A 15896-nucleotide genomic window follows, 5' to 3' on the forward strand; every position below is an offset into this window, starting at 1 on the left:
GGGAGGAGGCATGTCAAGCCACTGGAAGAAGCTAGTCAGAGGAAGCTAGCTGGAAGGAGCTATGTGATCACAAGCTCCGCTGTAGACTCCAGCCTTGCACCACTAGTGCAAGCTGTCCACATTTTTTTCTACAACGCGACAGTGCTAAGCGCCCCGTGTCGCAGAAAATCCTATGTCGGTGTCAGCGTCGGCGTCCCGTGAGCGAAAATTCTCGTATATATTTAGGTATATGTATATGCCACGCCTGTGTACAATCATTGCATTCTATCGGTGCTAAAATATGGGGCAAAAAACTTGGAGGTTAACAAAGAAGCTCGAGAACAAGTTAAGGACTGCACAAAGAGCGATGGAACGAAAAATGTTAGGCCTAACGTTAAGAGACAGGAAGAGAGTGGTGGGGATCAGAGCGCAAACGGGGATAGCCGATATTCTAGTTTTTAAAAGGACAAAATGGAGCTGGGCAGGCCATGTTATGCGTAGGATGGATAACTGGTGGACCATTAGATTTACAGAATGGATACCAAGAGAAGGGAAGTGCAGTCGAGGATGGTAGAAAACTAGGTGGGGTGATGAAGTAAGGAAATTTGTAGGGGCAAGTTGGAATCAGCTAGCGTTAACGGGTAATTGGAGATTGCAAGGAGAGGCCTTCGTCCTGCAGTGGACATAAATATAGGCTGATGATGATGATGATGATGATGATGAACTGCCACGCCTTGCTATATGAGATGCAGTATATGCGGGTTATATTCCCACACCATGCTATCACTAAAGTTGCTCATACCTTGTCTTACATTATTTATAAAGTTATTCCTCAGAATTTTGACAATGACAGCCCACAAACAAATATCATGAAACAAAATATTGACAGCGCATGCCTTTTATGTTAAATCTTCTCAGACTGAAATACTAAAAGGGCGAAGCAATAACAGAAACCTGTAAATGATGCAATTTTTTGGCACAGCTCTGCACTAGCCTCCGGGATCGGCCCACGCAATAGGCCGCGTTTCTACCAGAGCGCTTGCCTTCGTGCATAGCGTTCGCCGCCAGTGTTTCCTGGTAAACATTACGGTTACATAAGCTCCAGTTGCCGGGAAGCGTGAGAAGCAGTCAGGGATCTAAACCGCAGTTGTTTAGTACAGCCGGTACAGCATAATCTAATATCTGTAATCCGTAGTTTCTCCTAGGACGAGAAGCGAACCAGTAATCGCGACCGTGTAGCAGAAATTCAGGTGTCGGCAACCGTGCAGCAGAAAATCAGGCGTCGGCAACCGGCGTGTGATCGCGGGTGGCGGAGAAAATAATCCAACCACATCGACCGCGCAGGCCCTCCACGTGGTGCAAGGTTTTGATGAACAAAAATTGAATTTCTCACAGTGAAATCCGTCAGAAAATTGCTAAAGTACAACTTTACCATTCGGCGTCGGATTCGCCGTCGGATTGTTTACCAATCGGCGTCGGATTGTAATTTGAATGTACGAGAAAACCTAATTCTGCTACGAGTAAACTCAAGCACAAACCCCTTTTCCAGCATTTCTACCAGACCTGCGCGCGTCGGAGCAATAGCAAACAATTAATAAAATGATAAAAAGGTGCTAGGGCCTTCACTTTTAATATAAGACCACTTATATTGCCCCTGGAAAGACGTCTTTCCAGCAATGCATTTCAGTTTAAAAGTGAAGCCGACTTTAAGTGAATTGGTGTAGGCTTGGTCTTTGTAAGCTGGCTTTCCCACATTTGGTGTTGCAGTGAATGAAGCCTACTTGCCGTATGCGAACGATGCGATGCGAACGGGTCCCGATAGCGCTATCGCGTTCTGCCCTTGAAGGCGAAGCTTAAGCGTCCTCCAATTTTTTTTTAAATGCCAAGCATTTCTTGGCGAACATTTGCCACTTTGAGAGCATCTAACTAGCCACCTACTTCTTGGTGCTCTCATGGTCATTTCGGTAACTTGGTATGTACCAAAATTGGCATAGTATTACAAGAGTGTACGACGAACATAAATGATAGGTCATGACATGAATGCCATGACATGTGCGTCATGTAGGTCATGAAACATCCGCCGACGCCTTGGTGCTCTCATGGTCGTTTCGTTAACTTGGCATAGTACGACAAGGGTGCATGACGACCATAAATGATAGGTCGTGACATGAATGTCGTGACGTGCGTGTCATGTAGGTCATGAAGCAGCCGCCTACGTCTTGGTACTCTCATGGTCGTTTCGTTAACTTAGTAGGCTCCCCGCACACTGCTTCGCATAACATCGATTCCCACAGGGCGTGGGATTTGCCAGCTTTTTATGTAAGTTTATGATTTGCAAATTTCTCGTATTCTTGCAGACTTCTGACTTCAAAACAAGAAGTAGCTTACACCTACAAAGATTATACTGTGTTTACGACGTACACTTCAAATAAGTGAGACGTGTTCCATGGCATTAAATCGGAGATTACCGAAGATTACGGAAGTTTCATTATCATTTGGCACAGCTATTGACCCGCTGAGAGCACAGAATTTGACACATCGTCGGACTGGTTAATTCAGGATGCTGAAGAGTAGAAGATAAGTCTTTATAACATCAGATTCAACCACACCTCAGCAGACCGATGGTCTCGTTGCGTTTCTGTGCAGAACTGTGGTCGGGCTGTGAAGCGTAGAGCGCGTGACCTCGAGGTCAGTGGCAGAACAGCTTCGCCATCAACTAGTGTCAAGATTAGAACAAAATGTACGACCACCCTTCAAGGTTACTGAAAGCCAATACGTGGCAAGAAAAGCAGGTCATATTGGCCAGCGGGAGAACGACCGAAGCGTGAGACCTTCAATAAATACAGAGAGGCCACGAGAAGCACGTGGTATATGGCGAAAGAAATGAGCCTACTAACTCGGTAGAGATCTAAGAACTGAGTAACTCTGATGGAGCCTGGAGATACAAAAAAATAGGAATGCTCTTCGTGATCCTCGTCACGGAGCCCCTGCCGAACCGATCAAGCGGTAGATAAAAGGCTAAAATGTCGTTCTTTTGAACAGGTTACCATAATCCGAAAGTTCTCGGGCGCATTGCTATCGAACACATAGAGGGGGTCAAAAGCAGACAACTTTTAATCGTGTGTCTTTTTTTTTTCAATATAGAAAAAAAAAAACGCAGAAGTTTGAATATGAAAATAAACTTGCCATTTTCTACGACATTGCTCCGTTAATTCAAATAGTGTCGTTCACGGCTACTCCAAGTATTAGTTAGTCACCCGCATGACTGTCAGCAATGTAAGTGACGTACATATTTTTTTGTTATCACGTACTACAATCCTTGGGATCCTTTTTTAAATATTTCCTGTAGTAATAGCACATCGACGAGCCGTTACTACCATATACTGTACTGATTTAATATGCTTCAAATTTTAGCATATTTGCCAAAGAGAAAGATAACCTCAGCGGTGATCCTAATCCAGTTTTACATGACTAATTAAAAGCGCTGTCATTATTACGGGCTAATAACTCACACGGACAGCGCTGACTATTAGCAGAAATTTACTATCGAAACAAATGCATCTTAGTGCGCACAGCAAAGAAAATCAGACAAGCAAACCCGCTAAACACCAGATACAAACACCTAATATATAAAATGTCATTTAAAGTACGAAGCCAGATTACAGGATAAACGAAGACAAAGGACATTGTGTAGCGATGAGTTTCTTTCTTCGGCACAAGGAAATGCAGCTTTTTGAGGATGATTATGCGGTTACCACAGTACAGACGTTTTTTTTTTTTTTTTTTTTTTTTTTCGTGCGATTTTCGTGAATTCAGAAATTACTCTGGTGAGTCTATACCAATTCTGGTTTTCCCATTCATGAACTTGCGGTTTTCGAGATCAGTCATAGAGCCACAATTACACCAAGAAACTGACCGGAAAAATATTTTCTGGCAAATATAAAGATTCCAGAGAAGGGTGCACATAGCACCTGTTGAAGTAAACCATTCCGTCTCAAGAAAACAATATACGAGATGAGACAAATGGTCAACGATAGAGGTTCATTTAAGCACCGGAAACAAAACTTTTAAAAAAACTTATAATCTCAATCTTTTCATATCACATGAGACTGTGGAGGTAAAAGGTAACAAAGCTGCGGAAAGCATGGTTGCGCGAACAGGAAAAGAAAGACATGGAAAGAAAAGTAGGAAACGATAGGTCAGACGCTACCTTTTCCTACTTTTCTTTCCATGTCTTTCTTTTCCTGTTCGCCGCAACCATGCTTTCCTCAGATGTCAACCAACTTGCCCAGCAACAAGTTCTACTAACAAAGCCGCGCCTGAGTACAGGGCTCATCGTCGATATGGCGTGGCAGTGCGAGTGTTTACCCTCTAGTAAATTAGGTCACTGACACTAGTGCATTCTTCTCGGTGAGCGAGCAGCCGCTGATCTTCTGCAGCCCAGTTCTGCTAGACTCTTCTCACCTTGCTATCCCGCGTAAAACAAATATGCCTAATTTACAAGCCCTGTTCTCGATCAATTACTTCCACGAGGGCATAGCTTTCAGCGCACGCACATAAGTACGACAAAAGGAAGTGGACGTGACCGAGAAACTTGTTCAACGTGGCACGCTTATCGTCGGCCCTATTATACGCCAGTGCGTTCATAAGACGCGTGCAGCAAGGACGTTCCTCGAGACCCCGAGGAAAGCCCGCTGCATTAAGAGGCACCCCACTCGATGTTACGTCACGCAAAGTGATGCTCAAACCGATCCATCAAGATTGCGGCCTCCGTTGTGTTTTACTTCGTCGCTGCGCAATTTTCGTCTAACGACGTTGTGAGGGGCCCTGCGGTGTGCGCAAGGAAAGGAAAAGTAGGTGGGTCGACTATATGGACGTCCGGTTTGCTACCCTACCTTGACAGTAAAGGAAATGGGAATAATTAAAAGAAAATCACGCGCCACTCCATTGCTGTGAAGGTGGATTACCAGCGAAGCAGTTTAGCACCCGACATAAAGGTGACACAGAATTTGGATCAAAGGTATGAGGAACTTTTATTTCTCATGAGCGGCGGCGGCGGTCATCCCGAAGACACACGCACACACATTTTTATGTTGATCGGCGGCATAATTTCGCGTACAAGACTACCGCCACCTCAGGCAGCAGGAGGAAACAAGACATAAATGACGGGACCGCCACCCGGCGGAAAGTAGACACGCGCGACGGCACCGCCACGCCGAGAGACCGGAAGGAAACTAGGCACGCAAGCGCTTGGAACGACGACAAAGGGAGGGCGGTGCGAGCGCACACATGGCCGACGCGGGTCAAGCAGCCGAAAATCTTTGAGAAACACTTATCTACATGAGAGAGTACTGATATTGAAAATGGTGGCTATTGATAACTAATCTACTGAAATACATGTCCAAGTGATGTATAAGCTTTTGCATAGAATAAAGTGATTTTGCATAAAATTCGGGACCTGAGGTTTTGCACACGCAGATCTGTTGACGGACAAGAAAAATAATGGAACCCTAGCCATGGAGAGCTTCGCTGTAAAAATAAAAAAAAGGGAGGGAGAGTGTGAGCAGTGCACGCACACAACCTGACGCTTCGCAGGACAATAACCGCATCATTGAGAGCCACGAACAAAAGTAAGGGCGTCGCTTCACAACTCAGTTTTCCGTAACGCAGTCACTCGCTCGGCAGCGAGCTTCATGCGAGCCTCAAGTGCCGGCTGTTAGCACCACCCTCTTTCCATCTCTCTCCTGCCAGTTCCCATTAGTATATCCAAACCGTACGTTAGTCGGTGTCATTGAGGTCTCTCTAAAGCTGACAGCAGATGGAGTTGGTAGGTCTCGGATTCTGTGCACGATTTTCTCGAACCCTAGCGCACAACGCCCGAAAATCTTTGAATTTATTACACAGCTACAAGTGAGAAAACTATAGTTTGAGTCCATCGTGGTATCTATATTTCGCTTTCGCGCGTCAGCTGGCGCTAAAATCTTGTTCAAGCTCGAATAGGGACACCACAAACGCACAGGATCACTGATTTAAATCACTTTTGGAGGCGTGCATCACGTCGCGTCACTGCGGATTCTAACCTACGAAAATCAGGATGGTGAGTACTACGGATACATTTACTTTTGTTGCGATTGTTACTTTTGTTGCAATTATATGGACACCCAAAGCGGATTTCTGCCGTCGTCGTCGCCGTTGCCGTGAGGTTCCGTATGACGTTAAACGGCGATGAAATCGTCGCCGCGTGCCGTATGCTGTATGTGAGGGTGAAAGCGCGCGAGGGACGCGCGCTTTCACGGGGCGCGAACACATGGCGCGTTCTGCGCCGTGCTCCCTGAAGGGCTGCAGAATTAAGCATCTCTTTCCACCTTTACAATCACCATATACATATATATATATATATATATATATATATATATATAGAGAGAGAGAGAGAGAGATCAAACGCGACTTCCGTCACCCGGAAGGCCGTGGGGGGACAGGAGGGAGGGAGGGGAGGCGACGTTTTGCTGCGGCATCAAATGCATATTTATATGATGATGATAAAAATGTATTTATTGTAGGATGGCTCGAAGGCCTATATATTTATATAAAAACGTTGTGAGCCGAGAAATGTGGTAAAGACTTTCGACGCAGCTCGACGAGTGTCCCGTTCTCATCTCGTCGAAAACCTCCTGAGCACCCCCTAGAGGCACCGACAACAGTCACCAACGCCGCGCGCGTTCGGAGCGAACGCGGGCAAAACGCCGACGGCCTCGACAACATTTCTGCGCGTTGCTGGTGCTGCTGCATGTCCAAGCTTATGCAGCTGATAAAACTATCTTTACTCCGTATAGCTCTCTACTAATTTACTATCGCAATTGATGCTTCGCCTTTCGGGTGAAACTGCGACATTTTTCTTCCAACAGCATAGCTGTAGCAACGTTGATAGAGAAAATATATAGGGATGGACATTATTACTGTTTCTTTAAAATGGCAGATGCCCTTGTTTACATCATTGTATCATTCTGTACATCACTACAGCTATAACGTAACGAGGGCCTCTCAGGCAACTTTTACACGTGGCTAAGCGGTGGTGTAGACTACCCTATTCGCCTTCTGCTAAAACAGTCATGGTCACTTCCTTGATGGCGCACAAATTGCGGAAAAAAAGGGGGTTCCTGCCGCAAACGCTGCCTACCGAGCCGGAACAGTGGCTTAAAGGCTCTATTGAGGAAGATCTGAAAGCGAAGCTGCGGAAGGGACGAGTAAAAAACAAGGCGCGATGGAACAAACTGAGCCAAGAGAGCAACGCCGAATAGAAACTTAACACAGTGGAACGGGAATGCTCATGATGAGAAATGGTAAGTATATATGGGATCGTCCTTGGGCAAGCACACACACCCGCACAGATTAAGGCCTGACCCCGGCCGCAACGTAGAAATTAAATGTTTTTGCTTTTCTACGTGCACCTGCACTTTTAATTTTTTCTATATATATATATATATATATATATATATATATATATATATATATATATATATATATATATATATATATATATATATATATATATATATATATATATATATATATATATAGAGAGAGAGAGAGAGAGAGAGTCTACATGAAACGTCTTTGATTTCAAATTCTAATTTTAGGGAGACTAAGTCCTACAGGTGGAGGATCAGTGGTGTCATGTAAACTCCGAAAACCTTTTCCGTGTATTGTAAGTGTGCCCTCTTCTTTCGCTGCAGCTATTGAATAATTAGCGGCTGTTGCAACAGCACAACAGAGAGCTCAGTGCATGGCTGGGTATGCTGAAACGAAACAAGTGACTGCTATCTAAATTAAGGAAATTTAAATGAACGTGTGAACCGAATCCACCAGGCGTTAAGGCAGTTAAAACGTATTTTGTCAGTCGGCCTCGGGGACACTGTCTATTGAACCAGACGCTCTAAACGCTAGATGCTTGTGCTTGTCACTTGTGCATGGCACGTGCGTGCGGGCGGGCGTCACGTGTGAATCTGTGTCTTAGCGTTCTAGTTAAGGTCACCCCGAACTGTTAGAGGCACGCGTTTGGGAAACCGAACTGGAACGCCTATGTGTTTCATAGCGCATTTTAAGGTCGCCTATCTCGAAAGGGGCGCTAGTCTTGCGATCTTTTTATTGCGAAAGCAATTATATGGACACTCCAAAGCAGATTTCTGCTGTCGGCGTCGCCGTCGCCGTCGCCGTGAGGTTCCGTATGACGTCAATGGAGATGAAATCGTCGCCGCGCGCCGCCGAACGCTGTATGTGCGATTGAAAGGGCTCGAGGGACGCGCGCTTTCACGGGGAGTGAACGCACGGCGGAGAACAAACGCGCGTTCTGTGCCGTGCTCCCTTAAGGGCTGCAGAAGTAGGCGTCTCTTCCCTCCTTTAAATCACCATATATGTGGAGCAAATGCGCCTTCTTCTGACGCACGAAAGGCCGTGCGGGGGGGGGGGGGGGGGGGGGGGGAAGGGAGGCGACGTTTAGCTGCGGCACCAAGTACCTATTGCTAAGCATACACGACTTCACTTTACCCGCCGGGTTCAATTTTTCAATTAGGTCTGCCATAAAGGGAATAACCAAAACCCTTATGAGCACATTTAAGGTGATTTGCGAAATGATCGTCGAATTTTTTCTGCCGGCTAATGTGTGCCTAGCCACGTAGCCTATCTGCAGACATGGCAGCGGCTCAGATATGACAGTTTCTTTCAAAAGACAGTGTTCCGCATAAAAAGAAACACCTCTTATATAATAACCTACGCACGCATCATTAGGTCCCGAATACAGAATATACCTTCAGCATGGTGATTTTATTTAAATGTACAGCAAAGGCATTATAAATAATATATGTGTTTTCATTCTATATATGTATATGTAGCGCCGACTGAAATGCAGATAGATTTAAGGTGGTCTCTCCCTTCCCTCGAAGGATGCGTTCCGTCCGGATAGATAAGGCTGTAGGCGATTTTATTATCAACCTCGTATACGGACGGCGCAGAAGATGCAAATACTACCGTTCTTACTGCCATGAGGAACGCCAGGCAGAATTTCAAGAAAAAAAGTAAGAAACTCCATTCCTCATGGCAGGAAGCTGACAAACACGCTTGCCGTGCCTCAGCCCTCCTTTCATGTGTACGTGATCCACACTGCATGCACAACAGTTCCTGAGGGTACGGACTGTGGAATGCTGTGTGAATGCTGCGTGGCGACGATAGAGGTTTCCTAAGCGCCGTCCTTTTTCATTTTATTTTTGCGCATCAGGCTGCGTAGCTTATTGCGACACGTAGTTTATGGGCTTTGCCTGGAGATGTCCGGTTGGTGCATTGGTCACCACACGCGAGGGAGAATGAAATTCGTAATAGATTGTGCTTTACGAAACGTCCGCACGAGCTGGACACGCATCAGTTGTCAGAAGAAGGTACTCCCCGGAATGACTGCCCTTTCCGTCTCTGTTAATATCTGGATATTGAGATCGAAATGAAGTAAGTACGGCAAGTGCATGCCAAACTAATGCCCTACGTGACTGCTAGTTTCAGCGCTTTCATGAATTATTCAAGCCTAAGTGAAGCGTGCAGCCAAAGTTGCCGCCTTCTGCTTCTATGGTATACTTATGTTTTTCTTTTCGTTTTTCTTTTTCTCCCGGGCCGCTGGCCGACAATCCTCCCCCTTCCCCCTTAAGCAGCGAGACGAATGGGCGGGACAGAAGGAAAATATAAACCGTGTTATTATGCGTGCGGTCACGGTCGTACACCACAACGCTGGGACACGTGCCACCTAGCGGGGCTACCATGCAAAACTGTGTACACGACACGGCTTCTTTCTGCTTTATTAATGATGCCCCTCCCCAATCCTGGCCGAAACAGAGACAGAGAGCACTTGATCGCAAACTCTCAAGTTTTTTTTATGTTCTCTTCCAGTGTGCGCTTGTCGTAACCTTGCCAACTCAGAATAAAAAGGATGCCTCCGTTTCGGTCCCGCATAGCAGTTTCGCGTGAGTCTCCGTTGAGAGCCGACGGGCAGCAGTTTGGACCGGCTTCCTGTTGGCAGCAATCACTATGAGACTCGCCTTGCACCTCTCTGTCGATTTTGGCAGGCGCTCATTACTGCCGCTGCTGTGCGCGGCCTTCGTTCTGGCATGCATTACAAGCCAGCAGTCGTTCGCCCACGGAGCAGAAACCTGCAATGCAGTCGTTCGCACGGAAAAGGGTTTGATACGTGGCAAATGCTTGACCATCAGCGGCAAGAGCGTCGAGGCGTACTTAGGCATACCATACGCCGCGCCTCCGGTGGGCTCCCTGCGCTTCAGCAGGCCAGAACCAGCTATTCGATGGAGAGGAATCCTGAACGCTACACAAATGCCAAAGCCCTGCTGGCAGCTACCACTGAGGTTCCTGCCGAACTTGACCATCGACTACACACACATGGCGTCCGAGGATTGCCTCTACCTCAATGTATGGAAGCCCGCCTCCCCCTGCTCCTCGCAAAATGGTGCATGCCCCAGGAAGCGCCCGGTTGTGGTGTTCATACACGGCGGAGCGTTCCAGTGGGGCGACTCCTCTCTGTTCGTGTACAACCCGGCGAACTTCGTCGCTCTCGCAGATGTCGTTTTTGTCTCGTTCAACTACCGCGTCGGCATCTTTGGATTTCTTGATTCCAAGGCGGCTGGTATCCAGGGAAACATAGGCCTGTGGGATCAGAATCTTGTGCTCAAGTGGATCAGAAGGAACATTGATCGGTTCGGCGGTGACCCTGACGAGGTCACTCTCGTAGGCCAGAGCGCCGGTGGCATATCGGCGGCCCTGCACTCATTGTCTCCCTACAGTCGCGGCCTATTCAAGAGACTGGTGCTGCAAAGTGGAACTCCATTCTCCCTGATCCTCGGCATTGCATTCGGAGGCAAAGCCAAGATCATCCTCACAGCTCTAGCAATGAACTGCTACGACAAACATAAAAAGCTTGAAGACCAGGCCAAGGCTATCGCATCCTGCCTGCGGAAAATGGAGGCAACAACGATATTCGAGAAACTCGATTCCCTCGACATGATACAACAGATGTTTCCGCCATCAGAAAAGGACGCGTTCATCCCGGGCAAGGTGCTATCCGCGGACACTTGGAAGCACTTGGCAACCAAAGAAATCCTGCTCGGGTCTGTGGCCGATGAAGGCACTGTGTTTTACCGCCTGCTCAAGGAATCAGTTCCCATTTTCAGCAAGCTGCTCATCAGTGATTCCCGCACTCTAGTCTCCTTTTTGATGTCGGAGATGTTCAACATCGACACTGTGGACAGTGAGGGGCTCGTGAAAGGCTACTTCGGCGACACGGCTGGAGAACCTTCTGAGGAACAACTGGCTGCCACCATAAGCAAGATGATTGGCGACGCAGTGTTCACTTGTCCGACGGTCTTCTTCGGGCAAATAGCTGCCGAACAGGGTATTAACACCTACCGGTACCTGTTCGACTACCGGCCAACCCACAGCCTCTGGCCCAAATGGATGGGAGTAGCTCACGCGGACTGAGATTTCTTACACCTTAGGATCACTACCCTTCCTCAAAGACGGAAAACTGCTTGTACAGCACCTGGGGCCAAAGGCGGTCAAATACGCCGAACGCCTCCGTTATACGCCGGAAGAAGATCTCTTCATGAAGAACATCGTCCAGATCTGGTCCTCGTTTGTGAAAACAGGGTAAGCGCTCCCCGAAAACACGCGAATACAACGCGGCGGTGGTTAGTAATTCAATCTAAGGAGAGAATGACTGTATTGCATAAAACGATGTTTCCTTTGTACCGGGAAAACAGTGTAGGCTTGCTTCGCAGCTATATTAGAAAAATAAATTATGGGGTTTTACGTGCCAAAACCACGATCTGATTATGAGGCATGTCGTAGTGGGGGACTCCGGAATAATTTGGGCAACCTGGGGTTATTTAACAAGCACCTAAATCTAGGTACACGGTTCTTTAGATGTTTTAGAAGATTGCACGTATAATAAGAAAATTGTACTTGTACAAATGTAAATTTTATCAGTACTCAAGGTAAGAACGTGTTACTACGTCGAAAATAGAGCCCATATTTGCTCGCACCTTATGAAGCTAACTTGTTGTCATAATCACTGGTTTCTAATAACTTTCTGTTTATTGCAGGAAACCTTCGCTGCCTCCACCTGTTGTCGAATGGCCTAATTACACCATCCAGAATCCCAATGTAATTCACATAGAATTGAACAAGTACACAAAAATGCGAGATCATCTTCAAAATAAATGCAGTCTCTGGAAGCCTTTCCTGCTAGGAACGTAAGTAGCGTTGCATTTGCAGTAATTGTGACAACGCATATCACATTTCGCATTTTCCGCATGTATCTATGGAAAGGTTAAAAAAAAAAAAAAACTCTAGAGAAACCAACCTTTTGTTCCGTTCCTTCGAGATGAAAGACCAGTAGGCTTTCCGCAGTTAGACAAGATAGACCGTAGAAAGTAAACAGTCTAATTCGCACAGAATGCCTAAATGCGCAAACTGCTGCTGATCAAAAAATAAATGGGAAAACAAGTCATAAGCTAATGTTTTGAAGCAGTGTTGCTCTTTGAGAATAACTTATGTCTACAGCGAAATATAGAAACTTGTTTCATTAGGCCGAGTGTAAAAGTGTATGGCTTTTATTCCAATCCGTTTACTGTCAACATTTTGTGCAATGTCCTTAAATGGATGTTCTTAAGGCCATTTAGACATTTAGTGTGATACTTCTTATACCTTCCTAGTGATAAGTCTTCATCAGGCGAGATTCTATTAGAAAAGATTATTTCAGCTTCAGACCTTGCATGTGCGTCACCATTATTCTAAAGAATCGCAACCTAAATTAATTAAATCCTGGATTTTACGCACCGAAACCAAGATCTGCTTATGAGGCACGCCATAGTGGGAACCTTGGAGAAATATCGACCACCTGCGGTTCTTTAACGTGCATTCTCAAGAGTTACAGCGATTATTATGTGTGAAATGAAATTGTGACTTCACATCTGAATCGAATTTTGGATTTCATGCCTGTAAGTTTTGTCGCAGATGTTAATCTGAAACGGCATTTCAGATGCGCCTTAAATGTTAAGCACGTCTAAGTCTAAATTTTTTGGTTGCTGCCTTCTACTTGAACTTCACAGTCGCAACACACACCATGCTTAGCCGCGGTACGGACGTCGAATATAACACTTTGTTTCAGTGACCCAATAGTAAGACATGTGCTTTCTGAATATGCTGGAACTTAGGCTGGATCATCGTTTCGTTAACGCTGCTATATCACCTTTTTGTCATTGCACACCCGCTTATTCCACGAGAGACCAATATGTCATGCTTAAAATGTTATTTCAAAAATGCGTTATGGTAATTGCAACATTGGATGGCTCACTTCGGAGCAAAAAAAGAAGAAATTACAAAGTTTCAAAAGGCAAACAAAGAAGGCTATTGTTACAATTCCTATATATTTACGCACATTTGTACTGCCACACTATAAATGAATTCCGGAGTGCTCGTCATTGATATTGGTAAATACATGACGTTGTTTTCCTCGATATAACTCCTGTCCCCCCCCCCCCCCCTCCTTTTTTTTTCATTTTTCAGAAATGCGACGTCACCTGACGCTGCGTAAGCGGGAATGTCTTCGTCAAAAGCACAGGATGCTCTGCTCGGTCAAGTCTAGTCAATATGTGTGTCTATGTCTATGTGTATATTTATGTAATTTTGATTAGAAATACAATGTATTTTGGTATTCTGCGGCTTAGTTTTGTCTTCGGAGAAATTAAGTGCCCGGATGGAGCCTTACTGGTTTCACTTTAGCACCAGATTCTCCCTAAGCTTATCTGGGTTACTCTATAAAAATAGACTAAACACAGCATGTGGTCATGCATGGACAGGGGCAATCAGCTATCGTTTCGCATGCGCTGTGGCTTAAAGGAAAAGCTTTAGCTACAGGGCCTCCTACCTAAATACATTGAAACGGGAAAATCATTTTTCTCGGATACCATTGCACCAAGCCTGAGGCGGGTTCATTGGACTTTAAAAAAAGTTAGAAATTTGTACCAATTGAAAGCAGCTTTTTGATTTAGGTTCTGATTTTAATTTTGTAAATATTTTTTTTTACAACTGTTGTTCAGCATTGTAAAACTGAAAAAAAAAAACGTTGTGCTTCAAGGCTGCAAGCTTACAATTCGAACTCAAATATTCAGAACAATATCACAATTCTGTAAACTGCACCCTCTAATAATACATCTAAAGAGGACAAAATTGATGCCTTATATACCGTTTCAAATATATCAATAATGTGTGAGTAGGACTTCTGAGATACCCTCGTAAACATTGTAACAATTTCTCGTAAGCTGCAAATTCATATATCAGAATTGCCCGCCTTAGATGCCAAAACACAGGGATCTCCAAACTACGCCCCGCGGAGGCCTTCCGACCGACCCGCGGCCGGCGGCTGTCAATTCAATGCAGCCCGTCCCCAGGCCAGCCATTTTTTCCTGCTCCGTTTCCACACGTGAACACAATATTCTCCACAAATCTTGTCACTATTACGCTTATGTCTAGGGAGCTCGCTTCACTGCAATTATAAAATCATGCCCCGGCACCACCTCGCCCGAGACAGCACCGACGAATCAGGAGTCTCATGCGACAACCGCGATAGGAGCGCGTGACACTCCGATTGGCCGGTCTCGGTCATCACGTCAGAAGACGCACCGAAGCTTTCTCGACTTCGCCCAGGCTGTGCCCAGAATGCTTTCGCCCGCGAATCTATACCGTGTAAATAGTTGTATGTATGTAGTATAAAACTCCTTTTTCAGACCTTTGCTTCTTTCTTTTTCCTGCTATGCCGTTTCCCTTTTCTCCAGTGTAGGGTAGCAAACCAGGTGCAACCTGGCTAGCCTCCCTACCGTTCCTATTTTCTCTTTTTCTTCAGACCACAGCATGTATGGTAGTGGAAGACGTCGTTAACTAATTGGAAAACATTGTATCAACGTACAGTTGGTGTAGGGAAATTAAAATCTTCAACTATGTTGGAATATGGGGGGGGGGGGGGGGGGGGGGGGGCATGTCTGGAGTTAAAATAGAACTCGTAGGGCAAATATAAAATCTGCTAAATTTGGTCCATTCTCCATGCCAATATAATCTCTCTGCATGATTCACAAGCAGGCCCTGAGTGGGAAGTACACGTGAGCGTGTCCCGATTTCTAAAACTTGCTGTTTCAGCAGCTAATGTGTGGACGCATGGGTTCAATGACCACCAGTACCGTAAATTTCTCAACGCGACGAAATCTGAATTCGTAGACGTAGCTCATTACACAGCTGTTCGACGGCTGACCTCTGGAAAAGTAGTGTCTCATTTCTTTACCCTAGGGAAGAAATAAAAATTTCCTTGCGCAGAAGGATCGTCCCGAACCCCTACCGCCCTACTGTTCAGTTGTGCCGTTCTGATAGTACAGTGTCTTTCATGTTGTACATTGTAATCAGCGACCACCACCATTCTTAGTCGAAAATTTAAAGCCTCCGTACTTACGTCAAATTTTCTTTCCGACCTCATGCATATTGTGCTTCGTGCCTTGTTTTAGTGCTGTTATACGTTGTGATTGCCGTCTGTGGCGTTTCGATTCAGTTCCTCTTCCCTGGAAATATTCGGGGATTCGTACGCGCTCTAGAAGGCCTTTAATTATATGCTCGATGTGTTCTATGTCACAACTATACAATGTGGTTATTACGTATATAGCGAGTTCCCACATAAATGACTTGTAACCACATGCCTCAGATTGTTTTAACCATACTTGAAAACCTGAAATGTAAATTATAGAGCACTGCACGGGCCGATTTTTGCGGCCCGGGCCCGGCCCGGGCCCGTTTTTACATTGGGCGGCCCGCCCGAGCCCGATCAA

General features: G+C 45.7%; 1 protein-coding gene across 1 annotated transcript; it reads left to right on the forward strand.

The window, feature by feature from the left end:
- The first annotated feature begins 9896 nt into the window (after positions 1–9896).
- Positions 9897–13829, forward strand: LOC119457044 (acetylcholinesterase-like). The gene is made up of 3 exons (XM_037718870.2): positions 9897–11673; positions 12129–12278; positions 13594–13829. The coding sequence occupies exon 1, from the start codon at positions 10045–10047 to the stop codon at positions 11503–11505; it is 1461 nt and encodes a 486-aa protein (XP_037574798.1). The 5' UTR covers positions 9897–10044; the 3' UTR covers positions 11506–11673; positions 12129–12278; positions 13594–13829.
- The last annotated feature ends 2067 nt before the right edge of the window (positions 13830–15896 follow it).

Source organism: Dermacentor silvarum, chromosome 6 (genome assembly GCF_013339745.2).
Source record: "Dermacentor silvarum isolate Dsil-2018 chromosome 6, BIME_Dsil_1.4, whole genome shotgun sequence".
In the NCBI taxonomy this organism is placed as follows: Eukaryota; Metazoa; Arthropoda; class Arachnida; order Ixodida; family Ixodidae; genus Dermacentor; species Dermacentor silvarum.